The 26,022-nt window shown below is 39.8% G+C and overlaps 1 protein-coding gene across 2 annotated transcripts in view; it reads right to left on the bottom strand.

Annotated features, from left to right (window-relative positions):
* The window catches only part of LRP1 (LDL receptor related protein 1), a 132,392-nt gene that overhangs the window by 63,469 nt on the left and 42,901 nt on the right, over positions 1-26,022 (bottom strand). For both annotated transcript variants that reach the window (XM_053455716.1, XM_053455717.1), the window contains exons 3-9: positions 23,962-24,099; positions 18,308-18,433; positions 17,421-17,549; positions 14,921-15,184; positions 5,882-6,044; positions 2,761-2,983; positions 1,853-2,042 (exon numbers count right to left, since the gene is read on the bottom strand). In XM_053455716.1, coding sequence (XP_053311691.1) covers positions 1,853-2,042; positions 2,761-2,983; positions 5,882-6,044; positions 14,921-15,184; positions 17,421-17,549; positions 18,308-18,433; positions 23,962-24,099 — 1,233 coding nt within the window. The remainder of the gene's footprint in view (positions 1-1,852; positions 2,043-2,760; positions 2,984-5,881; positions 6,045-14,920; positions 15,185-17,420; positions 17,550-18,307; positions 18,434-23,961; positions 24,100-26,022) is intronic.

Genomic DNA, 26,022 nt, shown 5'->3' with positions numbered 1-26,022 from the left:
TCCTTTCTGCTTTCTCTTCCTTCTTCCTCCTTCCTCCTTCCTGCTTCCTGCTTCCTCCTTTCTGATTTCTGTTCTAACTTTCCTTCTGTTTGCCGCTCGCAGTCTGTGCAGTGCGGCTGCGCACAGCTGTTTCTGCTGAGCGCCGGGGCTGGATATAATCGTCATATCCCGTCGCCCGGCGCTCAGTTACAGACAGCTGGTGAGTGTGACCTTAATGCAGCTGCAGGACTGGTTGGGGAGATCACGGATTTCCCTAACCAGTCCTGCAGGCTGCAGCTGCCGATCGGGCAGCTGTGAGCACCCTCACAGCTGCACCCGAGTGCACTCACCCTGGGGGGGATTTCTATATTATCGGTCCCCCCCGCATGATTTCCTGGGGGGGATCCGCCCCCCCCGTCCCCTACGCCAGTGAGTCCATGCCTCAAGGCTGTTTTGGCAGCAAAGAGGGGACCTGCACAATATTAGGCAGGTGATCGTTATGTAATGGCCAGTGCCATTATTGTTTTTTATTTTCGAGTATACATAGTCATTTCTATCACTTTCAGTGGGATAATTGTGTAGAATGTCTCCTTCACATTTAAATACACTCTGAAAATAACATGAATAAAAAAAAGACCATACACTTTATATCTGGGATGCATTGTGTGGAATACCCATTTTACAAAGAGGCATTTCCGTCGCTACATAATTATTCCAATCAAAGAATGCAATAATTAAATCAGATTTAGATCAACCCAAGGGACAAAAATAAAATAAGACTTATCGTGGAGAGGCATAATAATATTAATAATAAATACAAATGCTAAAGTTATGCTAACGGCCTAGAACAAATGTGACTTTAATTAGCTACATTAGCATTAATAAAAGCAGCCAAGCTGGATTTCATGGATTTCCTTGTCATTCTGTTATTGTACAAGTCGTGGCCAGAGAGGATTACAGTGCATGGCTGGTTTATTCCAGACATCGAGGTGATGACCATAGATAATCGCTACTAATACCATAGTTATTTGAGGAGGCACCTACAGACTCTTACTGACGGGACTTGTGCTTTACAACTGAAAAGGTTTCTTGACATCGCATAGAGGCATGTGGCAAATCTGGCTCTAGTTTTACAGGACAAAACAGATTTATTATTATTATATTAATCCTCAGAAATTAAGAAATCCTCATAACACCTGTGACAGCTTTTGGTGAAAGGGTTTTTTTGCCTAAGCTACATAAAAGAAGTTTTACTACCAGACAGCTAATTTATAGACTGTAATGTCAGTACGCATGCTTAAGAATCATATCATGTGAAAAGTCTTCAGCTAGTAGTTAGTAAATTAAACACATTTGTCGACCCTTACGAAAAATTACTGCAGTTTTTTCTGAAGTAATACTGCAGTTTTTTGGACATGAAAAAACTGCAATACTGCACTTTTACTGCAGTATTACTGCACATTTACTGCACTTTTTTTTATATTGCAAACCTACAGTTTTACTTCAGTGTGCTGTAGCTTTATTGCATTTGTACTTCCGTACAAAAATAACTGCAGTACAACTGCAGTACAGTGAAGTACAAATGCAGTAAAACTGCAATAAATGTGCAGTAATACTACAGTAAAAGTGCAATATTGCAGTTTTTTCATGTCCAAAAAACTGCAGTATTACTGCAGTATTTTTTTGTAAGGGTCATCTACCAGATTTTGCCCTGTTAGTGGTAATGATCAAAAAAAAAAAAAAAACACAACTCTGGACATGGTTTGAGCTTCCCTCCACATTTAACTATGGAGAGGGCTATATTCATATTGACATAGAACATTAGGATTGAAGGAGGGAAACTGAATCTCTTGTACCTCAACCCCATACATACCGGTTGGTTGTCTGCGCTGGTGGTATATATGGAGGGCTCCCCCTTTGTCGACCCTGGTCACCACTTGATATTCTGTGCTGTTGAATCTATTGACCCGTATAACACTGGTTTTCTGCTGGGCATTGGCATGGTCTGTATTTGTAGCATACAAGTAGTTCTCAAAAACTGTCAAGCCGTACAGGTGCTCGATCTGAGATGAAAAACACATACAATCAAGTGAATCCCACCATATGAAAATAATCTTTTCTGGAAGAGACAGAAAATGTTTTTTTCTGGATAGACATTACTTACAACAAGGTCAATGGGTGCACTTTACATGCTCAAGCACCCTTCAGTGAGCACTGTCATCAGAGCTCATAGCTCAGGTACATTAATTCAACATCTAATGAGATCCAGTTTCACCACATGTGAAATAATGAAGATAATTATCTACAACTGGGCGAGACGGCAGGTAGTTCTTAAACTGTCGCTGCCCCCCACGATTTTTAGTCAGTTTTAGAACAATCAGTGCTAGGTTGAAAACCATGGGATCTCAGCTGTTAAAAAGCAGAAGTAATACCGTGCCTAAGGCGCCACTGCTTGTGTTTTTAAATGGCAATACAAGGAAGCTCTCCCACGGTTGATTATCAATCTATTCCCAGCCAGCTGCAAACTTAGAGTACAATAGTTCAGCAACTGTTGGAGAACTTCCTGAAGACTATCCCTCAAACCACCAGGGCAAGCTTTAATGCAAACAAATATGAACAAATTACTCACACGGCAAGCTAATAACTCAGCATATACATTAAAAACAGGGAGGCACAGGAGTAGAACTGTGGCAGAAGCCCCAAAGTTTTACTAAAATTGCTGTAAACCAAATTATTTAGGAATTATGTAAGAGATACATGTTGTTATAAACAAGCACTTACTAGGAGACCCTGAATTATGGTGTGTCTGTTTTTGCCTTCATAGTCAACCACCTCAATGTAATCCAAATAAGCATCAGCCCAATACACCAGCCTGTTCACAAGGTCCAAGGTAATGCCATGCGGAAAAACTATTTTGCTGTCAACCAGTTTGGTTCTGTCATGACCATCCATGTCGCACCTTTCCACTTTAGGGATCTGACCATAATCTGTGAAAAATAACTTTCTAGAAAAAAGAAAAAACGTTAATGTCATGAGTGTCACGGCACTGTACATCAAATTACCCAGGTCTAGCATATTCAAACTGTGTTCTAATTATACAGAGAACTGAAATCCAAGCTTTTCCAAACAAAAATGGCATTTTCCTAAAGTCAGGTTCTGTGCCACATTAACAAAGCATAACTAGTCTGTTAAATCAGATCTCTTGAATGCTTAAAAATAACACAAACATTTACAAAACTTTTCCAGTTTTTTTTTTTTTTTTTTTAATGAAAACAACTGGAATATTTTTGTTCTGGACGCATCTGAGCACTTAATGGTGGTAAACATGATGTTTGTAATGCTGCATTTAATTATTAAAAAGATAATCATATCCACCTGTTCAGTACTTAGTCACGTGAAAAAGAAAGTACACCCTCTTTGAATTCTATAGTTTTACATAACAGGATACAAAAACAATTTGTTCCTTGGCACGTCTAAAATGAGGGAAATACAACCTCAGATGAACAACACATGACATATCATACCGTGTCATGATTCACTCAACAAAAATAAAGCCAAAATGGAGAAGCCATGTACACCTTATGATTCAATAGCGTGTAGAGTCACCTTTAGCAGGAATAACTCAAAGTAATCAGTCTCTCACAGTGACGTGGAGGAAATTTGGCCCACAACGTTGCTTCACTTCACTGAGGTTTGCGGACATTTGCTTATGTAAAGCTCTCTCAAGGTCCAGCCACAGCATTTTAATCTGACCCTTTGGTATACAGAGGGGTCGACTCAATGACTGCAAGGTTCCCAGTTCCTGTGGCTGTAAAACAAACCCAAATCAGCACCCCTCCATCACTGTGCTTGACAGTTGGTTTGCTTCTCTAAGATCATTACTGATGTCATTTCCTCCTTGGCAACACCCCTGAATGCTCCAGACCAGCAAACTACTTAAACGTTGGCTTCTATAGGAGGTGGTCACACTTGCTGATGATCAATTAATCACCTGCATTTGATTAGCAGCACCTGTCTACTATTGTGTACTTCATTTTTCACCATTTTGGCTTTATTTTTGTTGAAAAAATCATGACAGCCCCTACACATCACACTGCCCAGCAAAAGCTGGTATATTTAAGCAGCCCCTGATTTATAAACCCCCTCATTAAAAAAAAAAAATTTTTATGAAAAATGTAAACAAATTGATTTGACACTGCTAAATGCTCTTCAGGCGGGTACCCGACGGAAACCTAAAAAAAAAACAGGGATTGTTTCCTTTGCATGGTTTTAAATCCCATCCTAAAACTGAGGGGTAGGGGTTCAGTGAATAGAAAGCTAGGGATCATCAAATGTTCATGCATCATGGGAGGCAAATTAAAACAGCAAAAAAAGCGGTTTGAGGAATGATCTTCGGTTGCCCTAAGAGTACAGACGGTAGGGTTGTTCCTCAAATGTTGCAAACGCAGTCTTATTTTGCAATTGTTAATCCAGGAAAAAAGTATTACAAAACCCTCCAGATGTTTTTAGTATAAAATTGACCGATGGGGTGTCACATTAAATTATATACGTCCAGCTAAATACTCATAACGCTGATATTGCATCACTTCCGAAAAGTTGCTATTTAACAAAACAAAACCCAAATTATCAGCAAAAACGGAAAAATTATTAATTCACAGCTGCTAAAACTGAGCCACTTCTCAACTCATAATCATGAAGTTTAAAAAGGGGAAGGCGAAAAGAGTGATACAATAACCGAACTGGGGGTTTCGCACACACACACACAGATCTGCCCAAGGAGTCACTTTGATTTCTTATATTAACATCCACGTACAATATTACTAGGTGTTGCTTATTGTACTGGGCCATATTAGAGAGCGATTTATTTTTTTGCATTACTGAAGCCTTGCCTGGTTTTTAATGTTACGCAGGTGGACAGACTATAACTGACAATTGCAGAAAAAGGACAAACGTTAATGTAATGCAGAAATGCTTATTCTATTTTTTTGCATTAAATTACAGAGATCAGAATTCCGCATATGGTTTAACTTTTGCAATATGTACTTTTTACTCTTTTTTTCTCCACAGTTAAGAAATACGAAAGACAAACTAAAGTTGCAGGGTTTTTGTTAGTTCTTTTTGAGGAAGAAGACAGCTAAATATATCTGGTTATATTACCGGGCAACAGTAGATGAGTAACATATAGCAGGCTAAAGAGAAAACACACTTTATGGGCAATAAATATTATGTTCTAAAACAAACTCAGAGATGCTGTGTTTCATTTTAACCCAGGAGGAAGAGACACTAACATCAATGACGAAAAACAGGATGTGAAAGAAAGGTGAAAGCCCATTTATTTAGCAAGTATATTGATAAGTTACCCTTCATATATCACACCCATCCATACAGAGGTTGCCTAAACCAAGAAACAACCTAACAGGGCATAGTTAACTCAAAAGGGAGGAATAATCATACAGAGCTTTTAGAATCCATAGTCACAGGAGCAGCAAAAGCGATTTGAAATGTAAAGAGAAATGAGGTCCTCCTAGGGCTTTCATGATCATTCGTGATAAGAAAATAGAAATACGCAAAGAATTTAGCTGGTGAAGTTTGTATCAAACGACTCCGAAAAAGTATCACGTCATAAGGAGTATGAAACGTTCATAGAGACAGATGCAGTAGCACGCCTGCAAAAAAGATCTGTGTCTACAATCTACGCTGTCACCCAACTCACGTGGATAAATTAATTAACAGACTTACAGAAAATGTGGCTTTTCTTTATTGACTGCAAACGACCTAGTTTGCTATAAAGAAATGTATGTTTCTCTTAGTTAACTTGTCTGCTGGGAATCCATTGCCCAGGTATGACGTCACGTTCAGCTCTGAATCCAGAACAATTAATACTCAAAATGCCACTTCTTACCCCATGGTCGGATCTAAGGCAATGCCTTTGGGATTGTAGAGTTCTCTGTCAAGAAGTGTTACGCAGGTGTCTCCATTTCTATTGCAGACAAAGATCCGGTCATCAATGTCATCAACAAAGTAGAAGTTTCCGGTTAGCCAGTCGATAGCCATTTGTTCCACATCTTTAAAAGATAACAAAAATAAATAAATAACATTTTTTTTAAAAAAGAAATGAAGGTCAGTTTCTGAAATGCAACAAAGGTACATTAGACTACATTTTTAGATTCAGGCATTAGAAAAACTAAACTAGATTTATTATTCTAGCTAAATTATTCTGTGCAGCTACATGGCAAGCAAGAAACCCCAAAAATACCCAGCCATTCAATTAACGGGAGGAGAGCCATGTACAGTGCAAGGGTTGAATATCCCGCAGATGCTGTAAGGATTCATATTTCACAAATCGCCAAAAAATAAAAATGCAGTGTAATTTACAAGAGGTGTTTCTCCCATTACATTAAAGTGATTTCCTTGGCAGATAATAAATACAGTGCTTGACAACTATCGCTCCTGGAAACCTATGACTAAGCGCTAATTACACCGCGAAACGCGTTGGGTGTTTATCACCATGTGTCCGCTCTGGGCTGTGCGCACTTGCTGCTGTATACTAAGCGGTGGATTATAAATCTACATTAAAATAGCAATATTTCCATACTGTAGAGTTTGAACCTTTATTTAGCAGCTCCCGCGGAGATCTCCAACTTCCTGCTGTTTGCGTTATATACTACTGGAATTGTATTTATTTTAATACCGGGAGATAGTGTCACGCTGATAAGCTTAGTGTCGAACGTGTATGGTCAGCAAATGAAGAAAATACAGAATAGATTGCAAGATGTCTGTATAACACTTCAAGACTAAGAAAAGCGATTTTGGTTTGGATCTTATGTCATGGGTGGGAATCTGCTGTCAGACTCAGCAGGAAGTGCAAAAGTGCAACGCAAAATTGCTTTTCCAGTCTGCTGATAAAGAGCCGACCCGCATTCTAATAGAATATTGTGCAAGAAAAACCATGGCTGGAGTCTATCAGGCAGACTGAGCGTATGCGCATAGGGGTATAATCAAGCCCGTCTAATACCCGACCCAGAGCACAGGGAAAGGGTTGAGGGCAAAAAGCCCGTTTACAGGCAAATCAGGCTATGACAACGGGGATCAAATGAGAAGAACGCACTGCAAGGTGCACAACACAGCCACAAGATCACTCTGATTGAATCACAGAAAGAGGGTAACATTCCCACCATGAAGCTAAAGGAAGCCGACACTTCATTGCTGAAATAGAGGTCTCTAAGCGAACATATGCATGAAACGCACAAGGCTGCCCAAGCACTGTCAGGGTTTCCTCTGATGCACGTCTGTGTATTTTTGTAAGCACAATAAGGTTTCCACTGGATCTGGATTTATCACGGGAGTGTCATTCTCTTTTGCACAACACCAGAATTGCAATTTTAACACACGCACTAGACTATGAACGCCAGTAAGTTTCTCCTGCATAGTTAACTTCCCTGAACGATGCATTACAAGGGGTGAAATCAGTAATTTTTTGGGGGACAAACGTGCCAGGGATGGCCCTTTATAATACATATTGAGGTATTCAATAGACCAGTATTTTCATGAAGTTGGCCACACAGAGGTGTACCCAAAAGGCCCATTTATTGGTTACAAATTCACAACAACTAGAATCTCACTTTTACATGGAAACGGCAAACTAAATGCGAAAACTTTATGCCTTGTTTGTTCTGGAAAAAAAAAAAAATTGCGTCGTAACATGTAAGCTTGAACATAAGTAACTGAGCCATTGTGACAAAACAGAATAACAGGAAGCAGTATTGAATAGGACAAGGAAATAAACGCACGATTGGGTTTATGGTGCAGACGGACAATTTTTCAAGGCTTGAGGTGGAGGGAGAAAAATCCCATTTAGGATATCTGCATATATCAATAGATTTATACATTTTCACCCAATGCCTGGTTTCTCTGACACATTGTGTTTTCTCTGTGCATATTTTACAGTTAGGTCACACTGGGGGGACATTAACTGCAGATAATAAATTGTAGACCATAAGCGCACAAGAGCTGGGTCCTCTTCACCTTCTCTAGCGGTCTTATATCACCAAATTGTATATGCCAGTGTTAATGTTATGGTTAATTTTCACTGTCCCACTATTGGGACTAATGTAATTATAATGTTATTTATATGGACTAGCTCTCCTAAGAAGAAGAAACTGTTTATTTAGAAAGTTGTTGTTTTTTTTTTCTTATATAAGGCAAAACTGCCTGATCCCTCACTCAAGTCTAGAACGCACTATGATATATTTTCAGAGACCTAAAAATGAGACGTTTCAGAGAAGAAAAAAACAAAACCGTATTGTAACTTTCTCACTAGGTCCTTAAACAATCTTTCTTTTTTTTCCAAAATTGACTTTTTCCATTTCCTACATACTGTGTAATTTTCTCCTTTATTTTCAGCATAGCCGGCTGAAAGGATAAATTAGCTTAAGGATAGGAAAACGAGAGCACCAATGCTTTTGCTCCCTGCGGCCTTAACTAGCACGATGTGCAAAAGAAAAGAAAAACACCAAAAAATAAAACAGCTGTAACAAAACGATGAGAATTAGGCAGAATGAGCCACATCAATACTGAAGCTCGCCAAAGCAGCTTCTCTGTCCCACCCAGGCTGACTCAGAGGCACGAGATTACAGATGAAGCTCCAAATCGACAAAAGAACATCCAAGCGTTTTATCAGAAATACGGCTACGGCTTCTAATATGTGTGCCAGGAAAACAAAACAGTTTAACACTGTTCAAAATTTGCTAGAAAATCACCAGAATCAAGAAACTTTTATAAAAAAAAAGTGTGCAAAAAAAAAAAAAATAACAATTATATATATAAATCTGAATAGAATTTATATTTAGCTTAGCACAAGAAGGGATTTATCAATACCGGTAATATAAAAAAAGTTGGGGGTCAGCAGTCAACTTTCAGAAGCCCTGCTTACCCCGACTACATCCACATTGGTACCGTGCTCTGAACATCTTTCAAAATCAAGATGTGGATTGTGAGAGCATCAGAAACTTCACAAAAAAAAAAGATAAAAACAATAAGCATCCAAAAACCAGAATTCTGCATTAAAAGGAAGATCTCAGGATCTCTGTTTACTTGTTTAATGAAACTGTTGAAAGCCAAACAGAACGGTTCCAACCTTATAAAGCTTACAAACCAAACATTTATCGTCCAGAGGTTATAAGTTTACGTTCTGCAAAAGCACAAACTCTACATTCTAAAAGCTCCAGGCCCCTAACAAACGGGGACTCTATTAAGAACTCACTTTGCGTGTTTATCTAAAGGGATCATTTGGTGTAACAATGTATACGTTGAAAGGGTAATTTCAGTATGGGGGGCAGCCAGCTTGTATCCATATGTGGCTCCTGAATCGACTCAATAGGGAAACAGGAAATTAGCGACTGGGTGGGCCAAGTGATTCCTATCTAGAATCACTTTCAACACTCTTTAAAGAGTTAAACAGAATTTTCAATGCACCTATTTCTTCAGGCATACATATATATTTAAACACTACTAACAAAGAGCCATTAGCCTTGCTCCCAACTGTATATAATAATAAATATATATATATATATTTTCTTAATAAAAACATCTAACACAGCAGTAGAAAAAACTATGTTCTTCATTTATTTTCCTTTAATAAGATCAGAACCATTACTTATTCCCTACAAAATTCTGGGGTATACTTCATTAGTTGCTATGGTGATGGGCGCTCACACACACACCCCATGGAATTCTGTCTGCTGTAAAGTATACATTTTTTTTTAATCCGAACAAAGTGACAAGGTTTCGTTAGCACAATAGACTAATGCCATACAAAAATCCCAGGGACGTCATGTCAGCGTTTTTAACCATGCATCATTAAATCAACATCATTTTTAATAAGGCGATAATCTGTCTTGGATCATAAAGGCATTAACATAATGTTACTGCCAAGTCATATTATTGTGATTGCCATTTTAATTGTAGCCTTTATTGACTGTAAGAACAACAGTGATGGCAGGGTGGCAATCTTTGATAAACGATTTTGACAGACATCCCCTAAACAAATGCAGAGCACTTTATTATTAAGGGGTTAGAGAGGGTATGCATCTCACGTGTGGGATTTTATCACGGCAAAAAACCATCGCGAACACGAAGGTGACTGAGGAGCGACGATAGACGGTAATAAACAGATTTAGTTCACTAGCTAACTGCAACTCGGCTGAATGTCACTTGACAAAGACACGCAACTGTTGAGGGAGATTAACTTGGCCTTAGCAAAAAACCCTAAAAGGTTCAAAAGCTACAGACGTCCCATCAATAGGAGCGACATTTGGCCAAGGCTGGTATTAATATACGGTCGGTGTTGTAACAGCACGGCCCAGGAACCGTCTTTTTGCAGCTAGTGAAGCTGCATATGGTAATTTAGACCGTACAAACTTTAGTGCAACCACAGGAAAACTTGAGAAATGTGATGACCCAACAACTTAACCAATGTGGGAAAGAGTCCCTTCTATCACCCACCGTTGGTTAGTAAATACCCAAAGTGATAACTGCGAGACTATCGCAAATATTTGCCTACATGAACCTAAAGGGAAGACGCAGGGTTTAGCGAATAAACCCCAGATGTGATGGCATCTGATGTCAGATAGAACTGACCATTCAGCATTCCCTGAAAATAATGAATATGACAGAATTTAATACGAGCAAATCATTTTTGGAAAGGGTTTGGCATTTAACAATACTAGGAATGGTGTTTCTGGTGTTTAATTTAGTTATAAAAGTGTAGGTGACACTATACATTATAATACATCCAGGAAACTATTAATATTAGTGTATACACGCCAGGTTACTCTGACATTTTTGAATAATTAGAAAGTACAAAGAGAAGTTTGAAGTCTTAATGCTCTGCGAAAAAAAGTAATTAAGGTTGTCTTTAAAACTAGACATTTTTTGTTTGTATGTATTTATTGCGACTACAGTAAACTTAGCACAGATTGGCAACAACTGCAGTTTTCTAGAGGGTCTGCGTTGGAGGGAGGGGGGCGTTTTATGGATTTTCATCTGAGCTTTGTGCCTACTTTGGTAATTTCTTGGTGACCCTGGGTAACTAATCTCTGTTAAACCGGTACGTCCATAGGGGTTTCTTAATTTCTTGAAGGGGTTAACCTTAGTCAGCCGAGTCAGTAATATGGCTAGAGCCACATTACCAGGTCAAAATGCCATCTGCTAGTGGTCTACAGCTTTCACACATATTGTCGTCAGCCACTTTATGGGAGACGTCATAGGACAAGAGTTGTCCTTAAACCCATTTAAGGACAAATGTATTGTGAGCCCGTACATGTACGGGCTTTGTCATGAAGGGGTTAATAACAACCCTAGCGAGATGTTTTGGTATGTTTACTATATGTACCAAAGACGCTTATTTAACTTGATTCTGGAGCAAACGTGTGAAAAGTGGTCATCAAGGAATTTTCCTACAGAATGGGCCATTTGGTTGGTTGCTATGGCAACCCCTTCTGAAACGTTGCATCAGATTACCTTATTGTTTGTAACCTCGATGGCATGTATTTAACGTAAACACTGCAATAACCGAAGACACAGCCGGAATCTACAAAATGTACGTGAAATATATTTTTGGAAATGGAACCTGGTTTTACCAAGAACCAACCAAAGCCCTTTACCCTTTGTCTATTATTTTATTACCCTGCTCCAGCACAGCTCAGGTTAATATGTTCCAGTCTCTGGACATACAATGCAGGGTTTTCAGTATTAAGCTGCTTTTCTACCCAAAACAGATTACTGGGTCTGAAGGTGGGGAAAACAGGAGCATGGTGATTATCAGCAGATTTCAGAAGCATGGAGAGACTCCAAGGAGTCTCTAATTACTTCTATAATTAGGCGTCTGCCTAGGCAGTAGTATTCTAGATAACATGCTCAACATATGCACACAAACACAGCCCATGGCGGATACTTAGCCATGGAAGTCTTTGAACGTGGATATGTCTTTTGTTCTTAACCCTACAATCACTGGGGGGGAAATGTGCAGAATTAAGAAATAATGTAATACACATGGCAAAAAAAAAAAAAAGAGGACAGGGCAAAGAAGAATAACCTGAAGGTTAAATCAAGACTCGGAGATCTCTTCACAAGAAGTAAAGAGACATGTCTTTGTATGTTCAGAATAATAAATAAGCAAGCATTATTTGGGGATACATCATATTTACCAAAACCTTCAGTTTCAGAAAGGAAGCCACTCGCTTATTCACTAAATTATGTTAAATAGGTTTCAAGGGTAGAATGGTCAGATGGATCCCTTAAAAGAAGATTCTTATGTAAAATGTATATAATTGCAGTAAGATGTTTGCATTGGGTGCTGCCCTAGGCCTGATCCATGTTAGCGACCCAGCTGCTCCAGTCTGCAGCCACGGTCTTTATTATTGAGCGGCTGGATATGACATCATACGCCACAGTGTGCCAAAAAATGGGTGGAATCTCTAGTTTATTTGCTTTTCCTTTTAGACAACAGAGCGCACAGCCCCTGAAGTCTCCGTGGATCAGAAATACTATATCAAAATTATATACCAAATTACAATTCCTTCGCTGTCTATCTCTCTGACAAGCAAGCAACATTTCTGCAAGAAACCCTGCTTGATTTCTTACCCGCACGCTCCGTCTGCTCCCAGTGAATTGCCCCGTTGCTGCGGGGTACAGCCATTGACTATGTACTATCCCCAGCCATGGAAAAAAAAGGGCCAGTAAAACATGCTATGGGAGTTAGACAGATAGAAGCGACAAAACTCATTTAGGATAGTTGGGACAATGATTGGTATAGAGCTTAAGATGCCAGACAGACAGGAAACTGAAATTTAAGGAGCGGTCAAAATGTAATAACGATTATGGAAAAAACTTAATGGGTTTTCCATAATTGTAATAAAAACAAGTTGCCTGAACCTTGCACACTATCGTTTAAGCAGTTTGTCTAGTCAACTTAAACTAATCACCTGGCTATGCACTTTCACTGGAAAGCGGTATAATGTGCAATGTCATGAAGATTCTAATAACTACATTGTTTCTTAACCTTTTTATGTCTTGCATATACCTTTTTAAAGAATGCTACAAGGGCTGGGTGTTTTCCTTACAGGGCTGGATGAAGCAGAATAATAAAGCAGCCCTTTACCACGGAAGCCATCCCGTAACAGGGCATGATTTAAATAATAATCAGATTTAAAGCGTGTGCTTGCACGACAAAGTAAACCCTTTATACCCCAGAGTTTAAGACCATTTTTATCCCGGAAAGAATCTGATTTGGAAATTCCTGGAGCTAAGCACCATGATGGGCTGGGTTATTGGAGTAAACACTCACGCAGTCTTTAATGAGTAGATCAGCTTAACAGTGATCCAATTGCCAATAAAAAAAGGGCACAGATTAGCAAGAAGAGGAAAGGTAACAATGGTTAAAAAAAAAAAAAAAAAAAAAAAAAGGTCATTGAACTTCATGGAAGAAAAAAATTAAAATATTAATTTTAAAAAAATCCGTCATCTGCACTTCTTTACAACGGAGGGATGTAAAATTTATACAAATAACTTTTTTTGATAATTACATAGTATTATTCAGGTCACCGTATTCATAAATGAATGTAATCCAGCTGTATAGCCAGTGACTTTGCTTTCTGATGTTTGCCTGTTAATTTAACAGGGACCATAGCACACAGAGATTGGCGGCACCAGCGTATGCCATGCATGTGAGCCAAGGTGGCCATATCAACCATGTTCTCCAGGACATGTATATATCAGACATATTTTTGACAGCACAGGTAACGGTGTTGCATTGCAGTATGTGGGATGTATAGTCATGGAAAGGGAACCAGTTAATTGATATATTCCCAAAAGACACCTAATATGTGCTGTTCAGTGTATGTAAAGAAGGTGTGTTGGCATATAATGTATAATGTATTCTTCCATTACCTTTTCTCATCACAAAGCTTACATTCCATTCTAATGCTAATAATCAAGTTTAATAATTGATTATTACAAAAAAAGGAAGAGTTGCAAAAATAAATTTAAAAAACAAACACAGTGCAGCTATCCGCTTATTACCCCTCCATCCAAAAAAACGAGCAAAGTAAAAAGATAGAGTGCATAACTTCCCCTTTCAAGTTCCTGCTGCTGCCAAAAAAAAAATATAACCGACGCCAAAAGCAGAAAAAAAAACACAGGGTAACAAGCAAGTTTGTCTCCAATTACAAAAATATGACGTGCAAGAATTTCGACATCAGGAGTAAAAGAAAAGTATCCGAGACAGAGTTACCACATCCTATCCCAAACAGCTAGACTTTACCAAACGTTTCTCTAATGGCCGTCTTCCTCTGTATGTTCCCTGTTTTGGCTACCCTCACGTGTAAAAGGCTGAAATGTAGTCAAAGTGACTAAGCTTCATCCTAACTTGCTTCCCTCCCTCTGGAAGTATATACAGCTGCTGTCCTGTCTGTACAGATTGTCTCCTTGGTCTGCCAGCAGAACTCAAGCCCATGACACATCAGGACTGGCATCCCCGTTTTCTGAAAGGAAGCCCAGCTGGGGTGGGGGGGGACCCCAAGGCTCATGCGCTAAAAAAAACCCACTAAGAATTGGAGCATCTTCCTATTAAACTTGGCGTATGCTAATATCATAGTGAATGCTGATCACTGTACATCCACAATGAAATAGAACTGTGCTTTACAGGATGACCAGTCACATTCCAATCAGAAAATGCCCCGGAGTATATATTACTTCTGAAAACTGGAAATACCTTTCTTACTGTTATAGTAAGTCATGGGAAAAAATCATCACTGCTATATGTTGAACATGTCAAGCAGTCAGCTCAATTCAGAGATGTCTCTCCTAAATGTTTGTTTAAATATAACATCCCCGTCAACTCTAAACTCTAGTGAAAATGAAAGCATGATTTATTTGAACTTACGATGCAGGCTCAGTGAGATGTTGATGGTGCGAGTGTCCGTAAAGCCCTTCAGGTTCGGGATCTTGGCACAGTTGAGAGTTGTTTGGGAAGGACTGTCCCCCATGTGGATCCAGCAAACAGTCTCCTCGGCGTAATTAAAATCCATGGCTGTGGTCTGCTTCGTACTGCTCGGCACGATTGTTGCCACTGGAGCTCCACTTAAGTAAGTGGCCAGAATATTTTGCGTACTGGCAATCAGCAAAACTGTGGGTCTGTCAACTGGCTCTATTTGGCAGAACAATATACACAGAAAAAACAATTGATTATTCCTTAAATAAAATATACATTTTAACTTGTTTTAAAGGTTGTACGGAGCCTAATCCAATTTGTAATAAACGATGAACGTGATTCTGCATACAGAAACCATTCCGTTACAGAAGACTACGAGATTGTAAGCTTGCGAGCAGGGCTCTCTACACCTAATGCATCGGTTTGTCAAATAGAAGAAGATGTGTAAGAAACGCTGCAAAAATTGTTGGTGCTGTATAAATATAAGATAATAATAATAATGATGTTTTGCTGCAGTGGTTATAAGTCCCAGCAAATATCCTTGGATCATATACCATATACTGCTGGCATCCATTAAATAATATATCTAATAATTTTCTTAAAGGGACCTATGCAGTACCACCAACAAAGAACGGATATTAAAGTGCCATGTGAGTGCTTTATTACATTTCTTAACTTTTTAACTAATAGTTATATCAACTTTAAGAGAAGCATCCATGGTCCATTATTTTCACCGCTTTTCGCTGCCAAACAATGGAAAAAAAGCGCTGCCACTGAAATCAATGGGCGCACATTGCGTGCATGAGCACGGGGGTCTTGAATTCTCAATGGAGGTGGAGGGGCAGATGCTTGGTGGGGAGGGGGATCTGCTAATCACATACACTAAAGTGCAGCAATGACTGGAGTGTCCTTTTAATGAAATTAAACACCTGCAAAATATTAGCCCTTTACTAGTCCATCACAAGATTAAGCTGTAGTAACTGTGATAACACGTGGTAGGTTATAATAAGGGTTTTTATGTAGACAAAAATTAATCACATTCTTAACTACATATGTACACTCTAGCTGGATCTCTATTAGGAGTGCAGGCCAGGATCTCTGGTACATTAAAGAAAAGCACAATCCAGAGACTCCGACGTTTAGACCTTTCCGTAGAAGGTATCAAATACATGCAATAGTTGTGGGGAATAGCTGCGCACTAACTACATTTAAAGGGACAGAAATGATGAGCTGTGATTGGATTATTAAGGGACTGTTATCTCATTCCCTGTAGCGCAGTCCCCTTCCTTGCTCCTCTCCTGACCATTGCATGGCAGTTAAGACCTTCAAGATGTAAAATAACAAGGTTTAAAGACGGTAACTCGTTAAGAAGGGAAAGGAAGAACGATCCTGCAGATAATGAGAACAGAAAGTTAAATTGGCTGCTCCCAGAAGGTGGGTTTCTAACACATGACTTCTGTAACCATAAATATATAGGTTTATTTTATAGACTGGGTTGTCAAGTGTGACATTTGGATTAAGTGGCCACTGGATACATGTCTTTCCTTTCAAAAAAGAGATTTGGCTCTGTTGACACCCTTAACTCTAGCGGCCACTCGCCAGGTGATTTGGTGATGTGGCAATAACTACGCAGACTGCTACTATAGTAACAAAGCTATGGTTTTAGTAACAATCAGTAGTGGAATGCATGAATACCACAGTGGGTGTTTAGGGAGACAGAATGCATCTAATGCATGTGTTACCCTCCTGCATACAGTTAGTTTTCATAGATTCTTTATGGGACAACATATACAGCACTAAACACATAGGGTAACTTGCTGATGAATGGCGTTTATCGATTAAAATAATTATCACAAGCCTATCTTAAGTGCATGCCGTTGGAGCAGATTTTTAATATCCTTAATTATTCTTCCTCCATAACTTACCTTATCATCATAAACACAATTATGCAAAAAGCATTGTTGGTGACACTTCCTCTTTAAGGAATACTTTAACCATTTTAGTGTTATTTGGGATGCATTCAGTGATATATTCTGGCCTAGGCAGACTAGGCCCAGGCAGTAGGTAGGTCCAGGAGGGCAGCAGATGCCCCTGGTACAAAATTGTGCAGTAGATTGCCCTCTTAGGAGATCAAAGCCCCAGTGTCCCGCCACACAGTGGGCCAGTAACAAGGAAGAGCTTTGATCTCCACAACTGGCCTACCTCCCCATGGAGGCTGTGTCGGCCTAGCAAAGCCTCCATATACTTTATTAAAAGGTGTTGCATATCCCAATACTCTGTATCTTTAAGGCGTTGCATGCCTTTTATTTTACTGGAGACACCGACCATGGAAGTGGAGGGGACTGGGGTGCTGCCCCAATGCAGCCAACAAAGGTAATTACAAAACCGGCTGCATTTTGTTACCCATCGTTGAGTTAGAAAGGTAAAGTACTACCACCCAGACACTACGTACCATTCTTGGCTTTGCAAGACTTGTTGTCCGGCTGTAAGAGATAGCCCTCCACACACTTACACGAATATGACCCTTCTGTGTTTAGGCAGGTCTGGCTGCAAGTACCGTAGAGTGTGCATTCATCAAAGTCTAAAGAGAGAGGGAAAATGGTCAGCAAGGTAATCAGCAAAATAGTCAGTAGTCAACATGAATGCCCCTATTACAGTGAAATTACTAGCCAAAATAAAACAGACATTGAGTCTACTGACTGGGCCCTGTTCGGCACGACTGGACGCGAAGCTATGCATGAAGATAGGTCACACGCTTCTTCATTTCATGAATGCATACAGAGGGCCTCGTCGCTCTTGCTAGTTTTAGGTATGCGTCACATGAGAAAAACAGCCCTTTTTTACGCAATATGTCAATAACGGCATCAGCAGAAAAGTGTTCCTTCTGTATTCACAGAATAAGCACGTCATCCAGAAAGCTGTCCATTACTCTTGGCTTTTTCACATCCTAATAAATTCATTGCCGACCATGGGATGTGTAACGACGCTCAACCGTTTTGGATCAATAAATCTCAGGGTCCCACAGCACCTTGCATTTTCCATGCGATCCGTTTCCCATGACTCATTTATTTCAACATTTGCCCCTAATACTAAGACATTGCACAACTCTCCGTTAGAGCATGGACAGTTTGTCAACCCACATCACATGCACTTAAGTAATTTGAGTTTTATTATTGGTTTTCTTTTAAATATAGAACGAGATTGTCAGCACCCAACCCTTCCTCAATATAATTGATTTGTTATGCAGTTTTGTCTGTCTCAGGATTTCATATACCTCAATGCTGAATCACCCCCTTCACTTCTGATGATTCTACAAAAGTAAAGGAAAAAAATATTGACCTTTGCAAGACTTGCCATCTTCAGCTAGTTGGAAGGATGAGTTACAATAACACACGGGACCGGTCACAGTTTTTGCGCAGTGATGTTGACATCCAGATACCTCGGCAGTACAGTTGTGCGCATACTCTAGAAAGAGAAAGGAAAAGGCAAAATCAAGACATGGGCACATGCAGAATACGTGGCTTATCTGAAGCATACGCCTTAATCATTTCTTTAAGCAGTGACATTTTGTCAATTAGAAAGAAGAAGTGGAAAATATTTGGTACAGACAATTGGATACTTTTGCTGCATCTTTTTGGTGGAATGATCAAGTCTGTTCGCACAATAAAAACACCATTAACTAAAAGGGCAGCATGGTGAAAATGGTATAATGAGGAGTAACAGATCTGTATTGGAAACATATATGTGCACAATGTAAAGCGGTGCGGCATCTACTTACAGAATGAAGGACGCTTGGAACATTTTTCACTATGGGGATTAGCAGCCACTGGTCTGCATAGCAATACCTAGGGTTATACCCCTATATGCACTCCGTCTCCGCTTCAGACTAACCTTATGGGGGTACCATGAGATTCCAAATCTAAAGTGTCAAAGGTTGCCTGTACCAGGTGTAGATGATCACCATATTCACTTCACTAGTATGTACATTAGGACACAGTCTGCAGTATATGGTGAATTCATAAATGGCCTTGGAAAGGTACATGTTAGACACACGGAATAAATCCATCTATCTCTTAATGCCTGTGTTAACAGTGTTCTCTTGTCCTAAGCAGTTAAATTGCTATGAGCTTGCAAAGGAGAAAAGGGTTTCATCATGTCTAGAGTTCGGTATACACAGAATCTAAATCTCCTCGGGGTCCGCGAGGCTGGCATTCACCATGCATAGCAGTTAATTGGACAGATTAATTATTATGTGTGATGATCCCATAAAGTGTGACCGCTTTACAGCTACATAACTACTACACACAAAAGCCCAGCAGATAATGCCATTCACAAAGTCATATGCCGCCAAAGCCTGGCCGCAGAGGTTTATGGGATAGTCGCTCACAAGTTTAAAATATACATATTCTACACAACAATGGCTTTTTTGCAGTCAGCCAAGATGTTTTTAGTGTAATGTTCAAATTAATCAAGACCTAGGATTTTTAAAAACGTAAACCCTAGGATGTAGAGGCTACAACGGCTTCCATGTTTTATATCAGGGCTCCATACAACTCTAGTCCATACAAATAGGCCATACATTGTACTTCAACCGAAGTACAGGCATCTTGATTAAAAATTAATCAAACTACTACTATTCCGGCTGAGATATACGGAATTCCTGGCTTGTTTTGTGGCCATCCAGTACTGGAGTTGTGTAGTCCTGGATTATATTCTAAAATCCACATGGCTGCTCGCTACATCCATTTCTTCGGTTGCCCATGTTGGTTCAAAAGAAGAAATGCTGTAGGAGAGTAGTAAAAGGAAATATGGCCCTGTTACCGGGTACTGGTCAACCTGGGCTACCGATTAAACCCCTTGACAATGCAGTGTGCCCTGGCATGGGTCACAGTAAACTCAGTACTGCTACTATTCACTACAGCCTTCTACAACTATGAAGTGAGTGTATATGAATGAATACGCTTATCATAATGCATGCCAATAAGTGACAATGAGCCCCTAGGTGGCCCTTTGGTAATGGTGGCAGGGACTCTGCCATGCTTGGCCATTCCCTTCTCGTAGATGTCCTCATTTGGACAGCTAAAACGATGGGGATATGATAATGTGTGACTCCAGTGTGTCCCGTTTTAATGGAGCCCCTTTTAAAGAACAGCCTTATTTCTGGGGCCCAAACTCCTTTTCTGGAAGCTTAAAAAAATCTTCATTGTGTGAATTTAATTTTCTTCTCCTAAATGTCTTACTCCATCAAATTAAACATCTTGAACAGATCTCCATTGCCTGACCATACCTCCAAATACACCACAATTAAACAGCATAAGGTGGACAAGTGACTCAGTACTGGGTCAAGAGTATGTGATACAACCCGAGGTGCAAACATAATTCATCCATAAAGGGCAAAGGGTTAATAAAAAAGTTCTTGGTGCAAGCGGGATAAGAGAACATGACTATGGAAGGTGGTTTGTCACAATGCGCACATTTTGGTTCCCTTTCCTCTAGATAAACGCAAATAAAGTGCAGTGTGTGTTTGATTAGAGGCTACTGACCTTTTGTGAACCCCAGCTATAAAATAACCAAGCCAATATTTAGGTTAACCACACACATTAACCCTTCACCCCGTAGAGTTATGTACCATTTTTGTTTTGATCTGTTTTATTGCCACATTTCAAGTTTCCACTCAGCTCCACATACTTCTTTATACATTTCTTTTGGCATTTGAGGCGGCTGAATTTCCAAACCTACAGGGCTGCTCCAGTCAACTAAACAGATGTCAAGTCTCCCAACTGCAGGGGATTTTGCCCCAAAACCCAGCTGTGCTAAATGAGCTAGAATAAATGGTCTATTCAGCCGGGGAGACCTCCAAGCACCAATTTAAACACAGTCCAGCGTTTTAGAATTTCTATAGGCGCCCTCAATCCTATTGAACATCGGGTTACCTATGTTTAAAACAAATGGAATGTCTGCAGATTGTATTTTTTCCAGCCCTACAGCAGAATTAAAAAAAAAAATTAAAAAAAATATATAATGGCAAATCTTTTTAATAATAATAACAAATAAAGCTTGCATTCCAAAACTCAAAATAAATGTTTCCTGCGTATAACAAGTTTCTAAATAATCGGCATTGTGCAATGTTTTAGTGCGTTAGTCGTTGGTTACATGCCACGAAAACAATAAATGAAGCCGTAATCCCATTTTTTAATGCTTCACAAGCCTCAACACTGATACAAAAGATACAGGTTAATAAGAGGCAAACCCCAAAAGACCGACGGCAGGAGAATAGATTTTTAAATGTCATACGTGGATCCCCTCCATCTAAAAAAGGTATCAACCCGATTATAAAATATTTGGAATGTTTTTTTGTTTTTAGATATGTATAAAGCTAAAAAGGTACTGTTGCAATTGCTCTGTTAAATAAAGGCTTAAACCGCAAAGTGGTCTGTGGCATACTACGCAGGGGTCAACAAATTTGGTTTGTATCTAGGAGCCAACCAAAAAGGTCAGAAGCTTTTTTTTTTTTTTTTCTTTGTCAATCATGCTTTTTTTTTCATATATTACCCAACCAGGCGCCAGGGTTTGTTGAGCCTTGCCATTTAGTAACATACATTTACACACTTTAACGCCATTCAGTAACAGTCACACACTAACACACTACAGTAACACACACTTGCTAACATTAATGCATACAGAACCTAACACCATACACACCCCAATGCTAAATGCTGATATACACACTTGTGCTATTGCCACACTGTAACAAACACCGTACACGTTAGTACCACACTGTATATACATGCAAACACACACACAGGTTAACACTACACACATACAAAATTACACACTAACACTATGGAGACATACACACTGCAGTGTTTGACACCATGCAACGGGTTAATAGATTCTTGGTTGCTATAGGAACAGGTCAAGTTTTTGAACTGGATATTCCAAATCTTCACAGGAGCTGAAGCTCACATAAGCAACATTTAAAAGTTCAGCCATCACTGGACCATACCAACATCTTTCACTGTTATTAGCTACTGTAGCCTAATGACACACCTGCCTGCTCATGAATGGTATCCTAGCTCTTCAGGCATTTCTCACCATGAATGAGACAATTGCAACTTGTAAGAGAGATGTTGTATCCCCACAATGCTGAAGAACTTGGAACTCTACCCCTTGCTCAATGGGACATCATTAAATACCAGCAATATACTATGTGCTTGGAGTACACAAAGTCTCCATTGTGGGATCCCGGGCAGCTGAGTGCTTCTTGCACTTGTACTGTGTCAAATCAATTTAAAAAGGAGAGCCCTGATGAATCCTGATGAGCGTGCATGGCCAGGAATAATTTCCAATTCTTTGATTCGGTTTCCTCTATGCTCACTCCACCATAAAAAAAAGGAAAGGCATGATCTTGTGCAGGAAGAGCAGTTGGCAGCGACCCACAACAATTAAAATAGGAATAACTGGTTGTCTCAAGGCGTGCGTAAAATTCTGAGCATGTAACCGGCTCAGGGGGGTTCAGACATGCCTGCGGTTAAAGGCTAAAGATTCATTCGTATAATGCTGTGTGGATTAAGTGTTTATTTTATTGTGAATGCATAGCAAGCAATGTTCTTAAGAAAAACACTAGAATGTTCTAATAATTCAGGAGCAGGCACTAAAAGTTGTGCAATTCCAATTGCACATTCACACACAATTATTTTAGGCCAACTGAGTGTGTGTTCAGATTATATTTATGTTTAACTAACGTCTGAATGTACACAATTTATTAGTTTTGGGAAGTGTATAAAAAGTTTAAAAACGAGAAGAGAATGATTGGCAAAGCTGCTTTAGCTTGGAGAAATGGTACTTTAAAGCCAAAAAGACAAACGTGCGGCCACACACTGCAAATATGTAAGGAGCATAGCATGCGGCCATGTGTATCTAGCCATGAAGGATGAGTACATATGTAAAGGATGGGGTCGGCTGCACGAGCATCAATAAAAAGGTATGTGGCAGGAATTTTTCCAGTTGCCAAAGGCTACTACGGCCTGACCCTACATCTTCGCTCATTCTTCTCAGACACCTACCATTGATGCTCAAGCCACAAAAACTAGAGTACCCAAAGGGTTTTCCAAAAAAACAAGGACTGAATAGATGAAAATACAGCAAAGACAAGGAACCCATGACAAGGTTTAACATGAATAACTCCTTAAGTAATTTTGAACTTGCCTACAAGAGTAATTAACACAAGTTATGAATCCACTTCCTCACAAGCTCTGGGATGTCAAGTCACTTGTGCCAAACAATGAAACAGAAGCGCTGTCCAAAACCACAGAAACCACAGATAAAATAAATCAATGGGAACAAAGAAACGTGTTTAAGATTCACCCTGTCAGCAAGACCTGGAAATCTGCTACAGCCATATGGTACGCCATAAAACAGACACTTATTTCGCAGCCACGGAATAACAGAACCGTGCTCACAAACCGGTGGAGAAAAAAACTAATTAACGTGAAATTCTATTTGACTAATAAGGATCATTCAAGCAGCAGCAATAAAGAATGTGACAGCAATAATTAGATTAGTATAAGAAAAAATATATACTTTTCTGTGATACATGTGTGGATCTGCACATTTTTATTCAAGAGGTCACTACTATACCAGAATCCAAATTCTTAAATATTTTATACTTAATATATAGGAATTTCAAAATGTGCTCAGCTGAATCATATTAAAAATGGTCTCGGCTGGTCTTAGGATAGTATTATTACTATGTGATACGGATTGCCCAAGATGTGTTAATGAATGCAGAGTCTCTAGGGACACCAAGGAAAGATTGGCAAAGCAAGCAAGGGGACAGATACCCTCTGAGCTATTCTCACTTACACATTCTGGGTCAATTCTGTAACTATTACAGCAAAGCATCTTTAAACTGTCGCAAGTAGGTTTCCACCATGCAATGCCTTTCCTTCATCACTCTCCTGTAACCAAGAAGTCATGTGTTGTCAACTTACCCCTGCAGAATGGCCCCTCATCTGACCCATCTGAACAGTCATGGTGGCTATCGCACAGCTTGCTCATTGGTATACAAAGCTCCGTTCCTAAGCAGTTGTGTTCGTTGGGTTGGCATTTTGAAATCTTGCTCTGTGGACCTTATGAATAGAAAAGAAAGAGAAGGTAAGCATTTTTTTCTGTAATACATACATTATCTTGGGGAACAGATACAATCTCCTACCAAGCCTGCAACCTGCATCGGGGCCAATCCACTACCATAATACAGTTCGAGAATTTAGACACACTAAGGATAGGCATATTGCCATCCTAAATCAAAAAGGAGATGAAGGACTGATTAAGGTTTGGGTCTTTAGAGCAGGAAAAAGAGGCAGACTAGAGGGGCCAAATGGCTCTTATCTGCCATCTAGTTCTATGTTTCTAAATTAGCGGGATGGCACAGACAACAGTAATATGGTAACATTTTGGCGATTGTACACAAATCACCTGAATAAGTCCCCTGGCCAAGTAAAGACCCTGCAAGCATTATTGAACCGTGCATGCTCACAGTTGCCTCTGTTTCGTGAATTAAGTCGGGGGTCCCTTAGTTGGAACCCTATCTATATACTTTTAGAACAACTGGTAGCAGGAGAGTGAAAACATAACACAACCTACCATGGCTGGTAAGGTTTCACCGCTGGCACTACCATTCTTGCAATTGACTCCCCTTTTGATCTCTTTGGATATACACTCTTGTGAGAATGTCAGTAGAGATATTGGGTGGATATATATACGGCTGGTAATACATGACTTACAGCACCTAACAATTCATCATAGATTTGTCCAGCCCTGGACCAATTAATGAATAAGCTATCTTCCAAGCAGAAACACTATTCTGCAGATGGGGGGGCGCACACCTCAAATCAGTTACCTAGCAATCAAAAGCAGGCCCTTAACACCACATTAAATCAGCCTCATCACAAGGGCCATTCTGAACTATGATAGGAGATATGACATACGTAGCTTGCCTCCAATAATGCATATGTCATACAACCCAAGAAATAGATTGTTTTTTAAAATTAAATGAGATATGTAGAAGAGACAGCGAGGCAGGGGAGAGAGCATCTTAGCTTTCCCATCTGTCCTGCAGCTCTCCAGGCCTAGCAACACTCCGACAGCAAGGAATGTGTTCCAGGAAAAGGCTGACAGACTGAAATGTCCTCTGTCTGACAAGCGTGTATATAGGATAGCCATTAATTCATGTGTGCACACGTGCGCGTGTTTGCACTGCTTGCTATCCCGGGTCATGATGTTGGTGTATGCTCTTCCTCATGCCCTTTCATCTACATAGTTATTCTATGAACTGGAGTTTATTAACGTGTAGAATGGAATGACAAACAACATTTATTTGTTAATATAAATATAGGCCATTTGCTTGTTTACTTTTTTTCATTTTAGGGAAGCAAATCCCATCAAGAAGCATTCACTGACTACGTAACTACACAAGTCTTTTAGAATCCACCCACACACACACACAAAATGTGCAATTCTACATTACTTGGATCAAAAAATTAACCTCTTGGTGCAGAATCTGCTGGCGATACATCATACATGTGCCTATTGCATGAACGCAGCCTAAGCACAGGAAGTAAGAATTAAACAAGGACAAGACAGAACGTTAAGCAAAACGGGAAGGTGCTAACGGGAAGGTGCTACCGGAAAGCAGCGCATGGTTATCCCAGCTGCACAGCGAACAGCTACTTAGCATAGTTTCCAGACAACATCCCCCAACCCCTTCCATGTTCTCAGCTCTCACTCCTCCTTTCGCTCCGATGCCTCAGACACCAAAACAGAAAGAATGACAGTGCTCCCACCCCAACAGAGGCCCCACAGCGCATGCTGGTGGGTTCTCATTTGCAGGCTGTGCTAGCTCTGACAGGGGTAACGGATGATTATGATGCATTATTTTGACAAATATCTGGAAAGGGATTGGATTTTGAATGAGTGACTTTAAGCTATATTGTGTTCTGCATCTACATTCCATGCGATGAAGTTAGTCTGATTACAAATAGTGTGCGTAGTCA

This window comes from Spea bombifrons, chromosome 2, assembly GCF_027358695.1.
Source record: "Spea bombifrons isolate aSpeBom1 chromosome 2, aSpeBom1.2.pri, whole genome shotgun sequence".
NCBI classification, from domain to species: Eukaryota; Metazoa; Chordata; class Amphibia; order Anura; family Pelobatidae; genus Spea; species Spea bombifrons.
The sequence above is the reverse complement of the archived record's forward strand: the minus strand, read 5'-3'. Positions and strand labels throughout refer to the sequence as shown.